Genomic DNA, 14,240 nt, shown 5'->3' with positions numbered 1-14,240 from the left:
TCTCTTCTCGACCTTGGAGGACCTTTTTTTTTTTTTTTGGTGAAAATATTCATAGCCAAAGATACACTGTTTCAAAAATTTCTACGTGTACACTTCAGTGACATCAATTACATTTTTCCAGTTGTACTGCCATTCTCACTATCCCTTTCCACATTATTCTGTCACCACCATCTTCAACTCACTGCCCCCAGGCTTCCCATCAAACCCCCTGAGTTGCTGTTGTCAATTTGATCTCACATAGATAATTCTTTTTTTGTTTGTACTTTAGGTGAAGGTTTACAGAATAGTTTCTCATTAAACAGTGCACATATTGTCCTGTGACAATGGTTAACAACCCCACAGCATGTCAACACTGTCCTTTCTCAACCTTGGGTTCCCTATTGCCAATTTTCCTGTCCCCTCCTGCCTTCTAGTCCTTGTCCCTGGAACTGCTGTGCCTCATTAGTCCTGTTTTGTTTTACGGGGCTGTCCAATCCCTGGCTGAATGGTGAACCTCGGGAGTGACTTCACCACTGAGCTAAAAGGGTGTCCGGGGGCCATACGGTGTTTCTCCAGTCTGTCAGGACAGTAAATCTGGTCTTTTTTTGTGAGTTAGAATTTTGTTTCTACATCCTTTTCCAGCTCTGTCCAGGACCCTCTATTGTGATCCCGGTCAGAACAGTCAGTGGTGGTAGCCAGGCACCATCTAGCTGTACTGGACTCAGTCTGGTGGAGGCCGTGGTAGCTGTGGTCCATTAGTCCTTTGGACTAATCTTTTCCTTGTATCTTGTTCTCTTCATTCTCCCTCGCTCCCTAAGGGGTGAGACCAGTGGGCTATCTTAGATGGCTGCTCACAGGGTTTTTAAGACCCCAGATGCTACTCACCAAGGTAGAATGTAGAACACTGTCTTTATAAACTGTGTTATGCCAGCGGAGTTAGATGTTCCCCAAAACCGTGGTCCCCAGAGCCTTGAGGAGCAGTTTTGCTACTCACTTTGATTAACTTAAAAATTAAACATATCATTTCTACCCATCTGTGCTCACTTTTCATTTTCAGTACAAATTAGAACTCCCACTTGGAAGCACAATTTTTTGTTCTGGACTCTTATCTTTTCTATTCCTGATTGAAACTGCAGTCTTGCGATGATAAAAGATTATTCCACAAATGTGCTAAGTAGTGTTTTAGCTTGAACTTAGCCCTACTTGGTAGATGCTATTAGTGTTTCCATGTAGAGGGGAGGAAACTGAGGCAAAAAGTAATTATTCACGAGTTTCTTAGCTGATCAAGTAGTGGAGTTGAGAGATTCAGGCGTTCACACCCGGACTCAGCGGCTTCTTTGGAGTCTGTCCATGAGATTTCCCTCCCTCAGTAAGCACCTTTCCTGGTGCACAAGCCTTTTCAAGGCCTAAAGTTTGTCTGCTTAGTCTCTCACGCTTCCTAATGCTTTTCTCTAAAACTGCTTCTATACAATACTCCCTTTTAGTATTATTTTTATCCTCCCCTGCCAATCCTCTTCTAGTTAACTTCTTTCAACATTTAGCAGCCATTTCACTCATATTGGCAATAGGTAAACCCAACAGAATTATAAAGTTATTTTGTAACTGACTAGCAATTCTTACAAGCTTCCATATCAAAAACATACACTTTTTTTATTTATAGTATGTTTATTATTAGACTAAGTTATGTTCATTGACTCATTAGCATCATAAAGCATTAGATTTGAAAAAGAATTTTAGAAAACTGGGTTTTATTACTAACATTACTTAATGTATGTTATTTTCTTTTTTAAGGTCTCTCTTTAGATTAAAAAAAACTCCGAAGAAAGATCATAACGCTTAGTAATGATCTAGCAATAACTCTGGTAGTTTATATGCCGACTAGGCTTTTCTGAAGCTGTAATAGCCTTACAGTTGTTTCATTGTAACAATTTCAGTTTATCCCCATGGTTTCAGTTAAGTTTGGAATTCCACCACATATGTTATTCTTTCTATTTAGCTATTTAACTTTTAATTATTTCATTATTTGTGCAAACCAGAGTGAGTATCTTGAAATACTGGTGAAAAGAAATACCTGTCCATACTCTTCTGTTCGTGATGAGTCCATAATCCCTGTCAAAAACCAGGTACCACTGTGTTCTCTCATAACGATGCTTCCCTCCACCCACGGCCTGGCTACCAATTCACTCTTCTCACAATACATCCTTGTTGTGACTGTCACATTAAGTACTTCTTCACATTCGTCACCATCAAGATATGTAACTGGCAGCTTCACTAGTGAGTCACCTAATTCAGTCCCATTGACTGTCCAGCCGCTGACAAGGCCCACTTTGCCTGGAATGAGAACGTGTTCCGCAAAGTCCTTTTCAGGCATGCAGATGGGAAGCCTGTTGCTGAGGCACTGGACTGGTTCCTCCAGCTTTAACAGTGACAAGTTATTTTCTCCGGTGTCTTCGTTATACCTCATGTGCACATGAATTTTCTTAATCGTCAGTAGGTCATTACTCGTTCTGTTAAAATCTGAAATAATGAACAATCACCAGTTGTTTTAAGTCTGGTTTTCGAGGTTGAGATAATTGGAAGATGATTTCTCTGTGAACCGTGTTACCAAGCAGAGGCTTAGTATGACAGATACCAAGAACGAACCATTATGACCTCTACTCACGTTGTCTTTAAAAAAAAAAAATTGAAGTAAGTTCTGTAGAGTCTTTTTTTTTTTTTTTTGGAGGAGGCGGTAGGGGGAATACAATGGAGTTGAGTGAAATGTTCAGAAAGTAGGAAGAAATCATGAGAAACTTCTCCAAGCAAATCAAGATTATGCTATTTAGAAGTAGGCTTTCAGGCTGACATTTTATTGATTGAAAATTATTTAAGGATGATGAGTGAAAGCATATTTTAAGGTTCTCCAGATTCATAAGCTAGCAATCATATGGTGTTTATAGAGCACTTTTGAAGGTTACTATTATTTAACCTTTATAACATCTTTATGGGATGGAAATTATTGCCCATTTTTTAATAGATGAGAAAATAGGCACAGCTAAGTCAGGTAATAAGCCCAGGGACACATCGCCCACAGTCACATATGGTGGAGGGGAAATTTGAAGCCAACTTTTCTGACTTTGAGCTAGTTATCTCTTATACCACACCTGCTCCATTTCAGTGTCAAATGAAGTTATATTTTTATAGGTTGTGATTTCTTTCTTATACTAAAGATCAGTTAACATTTGCCTACTTACTCTGCCCAGACATTCTGCTAGGTGTTTTACATATACTTTCTGATTATATAATAAGTATCTCAGTATTGTTAAAGCTAAATTCAGTCTGTCTTGCATTAGAAACAGTTTTTAAATTTTCATTCTTACACAGGATAATTTTCATCTCCAATGTGATGTTATTAAAATTCATGAAAATACTTACTTGTCGTCACAACAATATTTCTATGCATGAGTGAACATTTTGCTGTTGTCAGGACAAAATTTTCCCGTATTATAACACCACCACAGAAGTCTTTTCCTTCGGAATTTGTTAATTTTACCTTTAAAATACAAAACAGACAATTGCTAGTGACAATGTGGAGGATTAGGAGGCAGTATAGTGTAGTGGCTAAAAATAATATGCTCCAGAGACACATGACTGGTGTCTAAATCCAGAATGGCCACATGATCTTTAATAAATCACTGACAATTTAAGCTTTGGTTTGCTCAGCTATAATATGGAGCTGATCCTTCTGCTTCAGGCCAAGGTGGAGTAACAGGGATCAGATTTACCCTCCCATCTGAAACAATTAAAACAACAACAACATACATGAACCAGTGGTTTTTAAGACACTGGACATCAGGCAACAAAGGACAGTAGTCTCTGAGAGAAGAGTGCCTCATTTTACTGCCTTAAGAGAGTTTCCATGCCACAAGGAGGGAAGGGGTAACCTGGGCAAAAGCCAGCATGCTCCCTGAATTGAGATAGAGCTGAGAGCCCAGGAAGATCTAGGTGGCTAGAGTTTGCAAGACAGAACACTGGAGAGGAGAGAGCTTTATAGAGAAAGAACTCGAGATCTGCGCTAGGTCTCCCTTTTCAGCAGAGTAGCGATGAGCACGTGCATGTGAGGAAACTACTAAGGTCAGAAAGAACCACCCAAAGGATTGGAGGGAGCACTCACATAGGGCTGGAGTAGTACCCGCTTCCCCAGCTGCACTGGGAAACCTCATGATTCATGAGGTATTGAGGAGAACACACAGAAAGGTCTTGCCTCAGTAGTTATTCTAGGGAATAATTATCCTGAAACTCAGTACCACTCTGGTCCCACTTAGCTAATGAATCTTAAAAGCAATATCCCAAAGGATCAAACTATTTCCTAGTTCTTAACTGCATCCCAGAACAAAACTCAAGAATATAGAATATAAAAATACACACCACCTAACGACAAAATTCACAATGTTTGGCAACAATTTAAAGATAACCAGGCATGCAAAGAAGCAGGAAAATGTGACCCGTAATGAGAAAAACCTATCAAAATACCCAGAATTGACAGAAATGTTAGAATTAGCAGATAAGGACAATAAAACAGTTATAACTGAATTATAAATATTCAAATAGTTAAATGGAGATACAGAAGATACTAAAAAAAAAAAGACCCAAATTAAGCTTCTAGAGATGAAAACTACTATTAAAAATACAGTAAATGGGATTGATAGCAGATTAGACACTACAAAAGAAAAGATTAGTGACATTGAAGATACAGAAACTATCCAAAATGAAACACAGAAAAGGAAATTTAAAAATAAACAGACCATTACTGAGCTGTGGGACTTAAGTGGCTTAATGAGTAACTGTAGATACTGAAATGGGTGGGGGTACAGGAAAAATATTTGAAAAACTAATGGCCAAAATTTTTCCAAATTTGATGAAAACTATAAACCCAAAGATCCAAGAATCTCAACAAATCCTAAGCACAAGAAACATGAAAAAAACTACAGCAAGACAAATAATTAAAATCACTCAAAACCAGTGGTAAGGAGAAAATGTCAAGGACAGCCCAGGGGTGGGGGGAGACATGTACAGCAGACTAAAGACAATGATGACAATAGATTTCTTTTGAAAACAAGGTAAGCAAGAAGACAATGGAACGACATGTTTAAAGTACTGAAAGGAACAACCTGTCAACCTAGAATTCTATACCCAGATAAAATATCTTTCAAAGGTGAAGGTGAAGTAAAGACTTTTTCAGAAATACCATGCTGAAAGACTTCATTAGTAGCAATGTTGCACCACAAGAAAATACTAAAGGAGTCCTTCAGGCAGAAGGAAACTGATACCAGATGGAAATACGGTACACAAAGGAATGAAGAGCTCTGGAAATGATAACTACAATCCATTAAATATGTAACTACATTTCAGTCTATATGTAAGATTTTTTTCCTTATTATTTAAACCTTTTATCAGGATAACTTGTTTAAACAAAAATAATAAAAATGTAGTAGTTTGAAACATACATGGAAGTAAAATGTTTGACAACAATAGTACAAAGGTCAGGAGGGGACAAACAGGAGTGTACTGTTGTAAGGTTTTTATACTGTAGTGAGGGAGTGTAATATAAGTTAAAAGTGGAGTAGACTGTGATAAAAATGTATACTATAAACCCTAAAGCAATCATTAAATAAAACAGAATTATAGCTAATAAGCCAATAAAGGAGATAAAATGGAATCATATATTTGATTAATCCAACAGAAAGCAGAAAAGGGGAAAAGAACAGAGAAAAAGAGAAAAGAAATAGCAAGGTGATAAATTTAAATCTAACCATATCAATAGTAACAGTAAATATAAATAGTCTAAATACCCTAATTAAAAGGCAGAGATTTGTCAAGTTGGATAAAAAAAACAAGACCAATTATACACTACCTATAAAACATGCACTTTAAATATAAAAATACAAATAGGTTCAAGGTAAAAGATTGAAAAAAGATATACCATGCTAACATTAATCAGAAGAAAGCTGAAGTGTCTGTATTAATACCAGACAAAGCAGGTTTCATAGCAAAGAATATTACCAGGAATGTAATATAGAGAAAATAAGAGGTTATTGTGAGGATTAAATGAAATAAAGCATGTACCCACATAGTGAAGGTAGTAGCTCAAGAAATTTTAATTATGATTTTACGTAGAATAATAAAATGGAAAATGCCTACAGGAGTATAAGAAAGTTTTTCAAAAACTTTTAGCCTCATTTTTTGAAATATTAGTGTTTATTAATAATAGTTGCCATTTATTGAATATCTACCACAAGTTAGGTACATTATCTTTAATTTCTACACATCTTTAATCCTCACTACAACTCCGAAGGGTATTAGTATCCTCATTCTATAGACGAATGAAACCAAGTTTGAGGAAAGATGGCATTTGTAGCATTAGTCTACTAGACTTTTAGTAAAATGAAATGCAGCTGAGTGACCCATTTCTTACTTAGAATGTAAGAAAAAAATAACTTCTAAAACTAATTTTCAACTCTATATATTACTAAGTCAATTCTCTTTTTCAAAGTTTTATTGAAAAATGTGTTGTTGTTAGGTGCCATCGAGTCAGTTCTGACTCCTAGTGACCCCCGTGCACAACAGAACCAAACCCTGCCTGGTCCTGCGCCATCCTCACAACTGTTGTTATGCTTGAGCCCATTGTTGCAGCCACTGTGTCAATCCATCTTATTGAAGGTCTTCCTCTTTTTCGCTGACCCTCTACTCTACCAAGCAGGATGTCCTTCTCCAGGGACTGATCCCTCCAGATAACACGTCCGAAGTATGTGAGATGAAGTCTTGCCATCCTTGCTGGTAATGAGCATTCTGGTTGCACTTCTTCCAAGACAGATTTGTTCTTTCTTCTGGCAGTCCATGGTATAGTCAACATTCTTCGCCAGCACCATAATTCAAAGGCATCAATTCCTCTTCGGTCTTCCTTATTCATTGTCCAGCTTTTGCATGCATATGAGGCAATTGAAAACACCATGCCTTGGGTCAGGTGCACCTTAGTCCTTAAAGTGACATCTTTGCTTTTTAACACTTTAAAGAGGTCTTTTGCAGCAGATTTACCTAAGGCAATGCATCCTTTGATTTCTTGACTGCTACTTCCATGGTCGTTGATTGTGGATCCAAGTAAAAAAATCATTGACAACTTCAGTCTTTTCTCCATTTATCATGGTGTTGCTTATTGGTCTAGTTGTGACGATTTTAGTTTTCTTTATGTTGAGGTGTAAACCATACTGAAGGCTGTCGTCTTTGATCTTCATCAGTAAGTGCTTCAAGTCCTCTTCTCTTTCAGCAATCAAGGTTGTGTTATCTGCATATCACAGTTTGTTAATGAGTCTTCCTCCAATCCTGATGTTGTGATCTTCTTCATATAGGCCAGCTTCTCAGATTATTTGCTCAGCATACAGATTGAATAAGTATGGTGAAAGGATACAATCCTGATGCACACCTTTCCTGACTTTAAACCATGCTGTATCCCTTTGTTCTGTTTGAAAGACTGCCTCTTGTTCTATGTACAGGTTCCTCATGAGCACAATTAAGTGTTCTGGAATTCCCATTCTTAGCAATCTTATCCATAATTTGTTATGATTCACACTATCGAATGACTTTGCATAGTCAATAAAACACAGGTAAATATCTTTCCGGTATTCTCTGCTTTCAGCCAAGATCCATCTGACATCAGCAATGACATCCCTTGTTCCACCTGCTCTTCTGAATCTATCTTGAATTTCCGTCAGTTTTCTGTTGATGTACTGGTGCAACCACTTTTGAAATGATCTTCAGCAAAATTTTACTTGTGTGTAATATTAATGATATTGTTTGATAATTTCCCCATTCTGTTGGATCACCTTAGTATTGGAAACTTAGTACTGGAAAATACTACTTATTAATTCAATTAACTTCAGAGCTGTTTATAGTACTGGAATAAAAATTTAATAGGATTTTCCTTGCCTAAGTCAATATGTCTCCAAATATACTTAATTTGTTTTTATAGACTCCTCTTCTCATAGGTTATGGCCCTTAGCCTCATTGATATTAATGTTTCTTGTGTAGATTAAAATGGCAACTAATGTTCCCTTGAGTAGATAGGGAAACTGATACGAAGAAGATGTAATTGGTAGAGTTAGACCACCATCATCATTTGTTAAGGATTAACAGTGCACGTTGTGCCACTTATCCATCTATTCCATCCATATTCTGAGGCTTGCTTGAGCTCACTGGTGGGACAGAAAATGATAAAAAGAATGGAAATATTATTATTCGATGGACCTTAGAATACTTAAGGAGGAAAGGCAATAAAAGATAGAGAAAAAATTAATTAAGCTGATAATGAAATATATTCTGGCCTTTTGGCCCTTTCCATCATTTTACCTACTCTACCTTCATTGAACAGGCTCAAACACAGCAACGATTGTGAGGTTGGCACAGGACCAGGCAGTGTTTCATTGTGTTGTACTAGGGTTGCTATGAGTTGAAACTGACTAACGGCACCTAACAACAACCTTCGTTCAGTCTCTTTTAATTTCTAGTCTGGATTATTACAATATAGTCATTGAGCTGTGTTCGCTTCCCTATCTAGTTCTCCACACTGCTGCCAGAATAATTAAAAGCCTTCAGTGCAGACAATGTTTGAAATGCTTCCCCCCCCCACCCATTTAACACTCTTTAACAATACTACGACGTAGAAACTTGTGGCAGACTGCTAAGAATCTCCTCAAATCCATTTCCTTTTCTTCCATTGCAACGGAGTCTTTAGACGGACATAGGAATGTCTAGCTAGAGACTTTCTCTGCTTCCCTTGCAGCTGAGTTAGGCCATGTGAATAAGTTCTTAACAATGGAACGTGAGCAGAGACGATGTGTGCAACTTCCTTTTCACTTGCCTAAACAAAACTGGTTTCCCTGGACTTCTCTTACTTTTTCTGTGACTAGAACAAGGGCATGGCAGTGACCCAGCTTCAGTCATGCTAATGAAGACAAGCCCCTAGGTGATGGAAGAGCAGCAAAATAAAGCAGAGGTGCTCTGCAAGCCTGTACCAGGTGACTGAGAATCTTTTTATTTAATCCACTTCGTGTCTTCGTTTCACACATGTAGCCTCTACCCTGACTAATGCAATACTATTATATTTTTTATTTTACCGATGAGGACACTGAGACAAAGAGACGAAATGATTTTTCCAAAGATCTAAGGTCACATAGCTAGTAAGTCATAGAGCTGGATTTCAACCCAGGTAGTCTCACTCCAGTGCCCTGCTCTTAGCCACTATATTGGAATGTGAGAGCACTTCTTTCTGGATAAACAAGAGTTCACAGATTCCAGAACATAACAAAACCCAAGATAGGTAAATAAAAAGAAATTTGCACCTAGTCATAGCGTGTAGCAAAATGGAGGAATTCCAAATACAAAGAGAAGATATTAAAAGCATCCAGAAAGACGTACTGCCTATGGAGGAAGAGTCATTAGACTGACAACCAACTTCTGCATAGCATCAGTGGAAGCTGTAAGACATTGAAATAGTATCTTCAAGAGCTAGTAGGAAAAACATCAGCTTAGAACTGTATGCTTGGAAAAACTGTTTTTTAAGAATCGGTGAAATGTAAATAAAGACATTTTCATAAAACAAAAACTTAAATGATGTATGACTCACAGGCCCTCATTAAAGGAACTTCTAAAGCTGTGTTTTCCACTATAGTAGGTAGTCACTACCACAAGTTATTGAGCATTTGCAATGTAACTGGTCCAAACGGAGATGTGCTGTAAGTGTAAAACACACACCGGAGTTTGAAGATATAGTATGAAAGGAAAAGAATATAAACATCTCTAATGTTTATTGTAATTACACATTGAAATAATATTTGTATATACTGGGTTAAATGAAATATATTATCACAGTTAATTTTACTGGTTTTTACTTTTATTTGTGTGGCTACTGGAATATTTTAAATTACATATGTGGCTTGCATTGTATTTTTATTGGATAGGGCTCTTCTAAACGATGTATTTCAATGAAAGAAAATGATCAGAAAAGGCCTGAGGTGCAAGGAAAATGGAAAACGTGGGAAAATCTAAACCAATATTGGTGGCATAAAACCACAATAATATCTATTTTATGGAGTTTAAAAAAAGACAAAAAAAAAAGAATAAAATGCTGATCAAAATAGCAGGTGAGCCTAGAGTGAAGTACTTGAAATTATTTAGGAGGAGGGTAAATATACCAATTATATATTGCTACATCATATATGCATTTCAAAAATTAAGAGTAACTATTAAATAAATAGAAATAGTGTTTAACTTTTAAATCAGTCAAAGGGGAAAAGAGGAAAATAACAAAAATGAATGCCAAAGAGAAAATTTAGTGATCAAAACAATGGAGATGGAATTCAGTCCAATTGGTTTTGGAGGAGAACCTTAACCACTGGGCCTTCTGCTTCGGAGATGGTTGCACAGCAGCTATGCAAAGCGCAGTGGGTACCATGTCAGAGTGGGTTACAAATCGAAGTGTTAATATGAGCCAGTGCCTTCAGGATGTTTATATTCTAAGAAAAATGGCATTGGTCACAGCTTTTGAGTACATCGGAAAGGTCCTGGGTGGCTGTAAATAATGCTGTAATTTTTGGAGCAAATAGTGAATTTGCTGAAGTTGTGAATTCAGCGTTAGAAAGTGCTTTGAAAATGTGATATAGAGTATTAGTAAATAGTTCACCTAAATCATGATGTCTGTTTTACTTAGTCATTACATTTCTATGTGGCAAAGGTAAAGAACAAGTAAGGTGATATCTGTAACATAAAATTAAAACACATTAAAAAAGCTTTTTTTCTGTTACCTGCCACGGGAAATTTTGAAGATCCTGGCTGCTTTTCTTTAGTGTCATGATGCATTCAGAATTCAGGATTCCACACGCACACTTCTCTTCATTTGTGATGACAAAATGAGAAGAAAAATCAGTACCTTCCAAGTCAAACATCAGGCTGTATTCATGTTGCTAACTATTGAAGTCTTAGTCCTTAATGGTGATTATTTTGTGATAATTCATGCATAAATAAAGCATAGTGAAATTACCTACTATAGGTTACTTACCGTAGGTATTTACAGACTAACTCAGAAAATATAATTTGGGCAAGCCTAGTCATAAAAATAGCACTATTTTTTCTCGGGAGCCCCGGTGGCACAGTGGTTAAGAGCTTTGTTGCTAACCAGAAGGTCGGCAGTTCGAACCCACCAACCGCTCCTTGGCTCAATGGTAACGGGCTTGGTTTTGGTTTCCTTGCTGCTCTAACATGGAGGCAAGGATTACAGGTTGAATTATAGCTGCTCTTCCTTACAAAAAGAAGACGTGGCCTTTGAAATTTTATTACAGAAGAAGTAGGGGATGGGAGTTGACAGTTGCAGAAATGAGGCTACTTTTTCTCATTTGAGAACTTACCGTTTGGAATGCACGATTTGCCATCTGCACCAAGTTGATAACCCTTAGCGCAAGTGCACGTATAGGATTCCTGTCCTGGATGGCAAAAATGTTGACATCCGTCAGCCCTCTCTGGGTGACATTCATTTTTAGCTGAAAAGGAAAAAAATATATTACAAAAATGCTAATATGGAAAGACAGTCATTTTTATATTTTCCTTGCACATTGGTGTTCTGGTTTTTCAGTCCAAATGTTCTCATTCTTTCCAGATTGGTGGTTCTTCATATAAACATTTCGCACATTTTTATATTTCGGGAATGTGCATGGGGAAATCAAAGGTTTAGTGAGCGACAACCCTTTTATGTGTCCTTACAAAATTTAACTTGATCTCAGATGTATTTCCTGTCTTGGGATCTACTACCAGTTTTTTTTTCCAAAAGCTGAAAATTTGTTATTCCTTTCTTTCTGTGATACAGCAATTATAGGGTCATTGAACTGGAAGTAGCTTTGAGAAGCTATTTTGTAAGCCTATTGGCTATAACTGTTGAGTGGAGATGGTTGGCTGATCCTTTCTCTAGGGATGGGAATTTCTTGACTTCAGTCAGATACCCAGTCAGTATTTTAATACTGTGGCAGTCAAGGAATTCTTCCTAATGTCAGTTTAGTCTGTGTATACCTAAGAGAAAACTATTGAAAAGGCCTCAAATGTATCAGTGAAAAGAAAACAGATTATTAGAAAGAACAGCCATGCTGAGCACTGGCCACCATCCTGGTAACCATTTCACCTGAAATCTCACATGGAAAGAACTGTTTAAACCATGTTTGCCCAGCAGAGCACAGGGGGCAGATGCTCCCGAAGGTTACACTGGCCTTTGGAGGTTTAATCTGAAACCCCTAGGATTCTGCTATTCTTTTGGAGTACACAGATTCTAAGAATTTGCTTTGCTTTCAGAATATTCTTTGCTTTCTTGCTTGAGCAAATAAACAGGTTTCCAATCATATTAATTATTAAGAAAAATAACATGCTTAGGGCGGACAGATGTGCTCTTGAGGAACTGAAGGCTAGTTTAAATGAGTTATGACTTGAATGCTTAGCGCACTGGACAAAAGTTGTTTAAAGATGGCCCTAGGAGAATACAAGCTCCTTGTGCCATCTTCCTACTGCCGTCGTGATTTCTCCCATCCTGACAGAGTGGAACCGCCCTGTAGGGTTGCCAAGGAGCAGCTGGTGAATTTGAACTGCCTACCTTTTGGTTAGCTGCTTGAGTTCTTAACCACTTCCCCACCAGGACTCCATAAATACGGATCACTTTTCCAGTGTTCTGGGTGTTGATAGCTACAACATAATGCTAACATATAATGTAACTTCAGTGGAGTTAACATCTTACGCACAGGCTTCATTCAAAAGTCAGCATGTAAAGTGAAAGTTACACACAGCCTTTTAAACTACTTGTACAATACACATGGTTTTGTGTATATGCATACATTGGTATGTAGAAAGTACATCATAATATGTAATATATAATATGCAATAAATCTGCAAATATAATTCAACTGTATTTTTATTTACATAAAATAGAATGTCTTGAGTTGTGTCACCTGATTTACACGCATGCATAATGAGACTCCACTTTAGGCGCTGGGCACCATTTTGATAAAGGCTTTACTGCATTATTTCGCTTGAAGGCTCACAACAGCCCTATCAAGCAAGTATGGTCACCCCCATTTCACGGACTAGGAAACCAAGACTTGAAGAGGTTTGGCAGTTTTCCTATGTCACACAGCCGAGATAAAGAGGAACCAGGATTCAGTGCCTGACCGCCTAGTCCCAGAGCTTGACTCTCGACCGCCGTAGGACACTGGATGGTCCTTGTGGGGCCCCAGAAAGCCCAGCTTTAGTCCCTGAAAACATCCCGTAGGAGCTGCTTTCACATTTCTCCCTTTTTCAGTAAGTTCAACCCACTAAAACGTATTACTTATTCATCTACTTATTGTGAAAAAGAACTTGCAATATTTTATTTGTTCACAGACTACAAAGAGAAGATGGCCAGTTTTCTAAACCAGGAAATACAGAAAGAACAGAATATTTATTAATTAGGATTCTTTCCGAAGTTATATTAAGAAGACAGCTATTAATTAAGAAGGTTTAGGCTCTGATTTATAACTATCAATATGTACAGGTGATTAAGAATCTCATTCTCTACTAAGGAATTCAGGATTCCAAGTGGATGTTATTGTTCTTGGGTGCCATCGAGTCAATTCTGATTTATAGTGACCGCATGTGACTGAGTAGAACTGCCCCGTAGGGTTTTCTTGGCTGTAATCTTTATGGAAGCAGAGCTCCAGGTCTTTCTCCTGCGGAGCCGATGGGCAGGTTCAAACCGCCAACCTTCAGGTTAGCAGCTGAGGGCTTAACCATTGCACCACCGGGTTTCCTTAAATGGACACTGGGCTGTGAAATTCAAGCATTTTTCTCTTACTGATTGGCATGAGCTATTAAATAACTTCGAGATCTTAGAAAAATATTTTAATTGACTAAAAAAAAGTGACACTTGAAATTAGACTTTTAATAATTTAGAATGTGACTAGAAAGCTCTAGTACACAAATTTGGAAGAAAAAGCCTCTTCTGATTCAATAGTCGTATATGTCTTTTCTTAGAACCTGCACACTTTCCAAGGTCAGAGCCTATGTAGTCTTCCTTGATGCTCTGTTCTATCAAGCTTTAGCACTTGTTTTCCTAGAAAGCAGAAAAACAGAAGTAGTAAATTTAAAGAGAATACTATTGTAGTGGGAAATGAAAGCCCACCATGAGTGAAAACATAAAACTAAAAAATTTGACAAATTCA

General features: G+C 37.5%; 1 protein-coding gene across 1 annotated transcript in view; it reads right to left on the bottom strand.

The window, feature by feature from the left end:
- Window positions 1-1,178: 1,178 nt before the first annotated feature.
- The window catches only part of LOC105756635 (vitamin K-dependent protein Z), a 17,079-nt gene continuing 4,017 nt past the window's right edge, over window positions 1,179-14,240 (bottom strand). The window contains exons 3-6 of the mRNA XM_012557443.1: window positions 11,415-11,546; window positions 3,394-3,511; window positions 2,051-2,496; window positions 1,179-1,223 (exon numbers count right to left, since the gene is read on the bottom strand). Of these exons, the coding sequence (XP_012412897.1) occupies window positions 1,179-1,223; window positions 2,051-2,496; window positions 3,394-3,511; window positions 11,415-11,546 (741 nt within the window). The remainder of the gene's footprint in view (window positions 1,224-2,050; window positions 2,497-3,393; window positions 3,512-11,414; window positions 11,547-14,240) is intronic.

Source organism: Trichechus manatus, unplaced genomic scaffold (genome assembly GCF_000243295.1).
Source record: "Trichechus manatus latirostris isolate Lorelei unplaced genomic scaffold, TriManLat1.0 scaffold00102, whole genome shotgun sequence".
Classification (NCBI taxonomy): Eukaryota; Metazoa; Chordata; class Mammalia; order Sirenia; family Trichechidae; genus Trichechus; species Trichechus manatus.
This window is presented reverse-complemented; position numbering and strand designations above follow the sequence as displayed.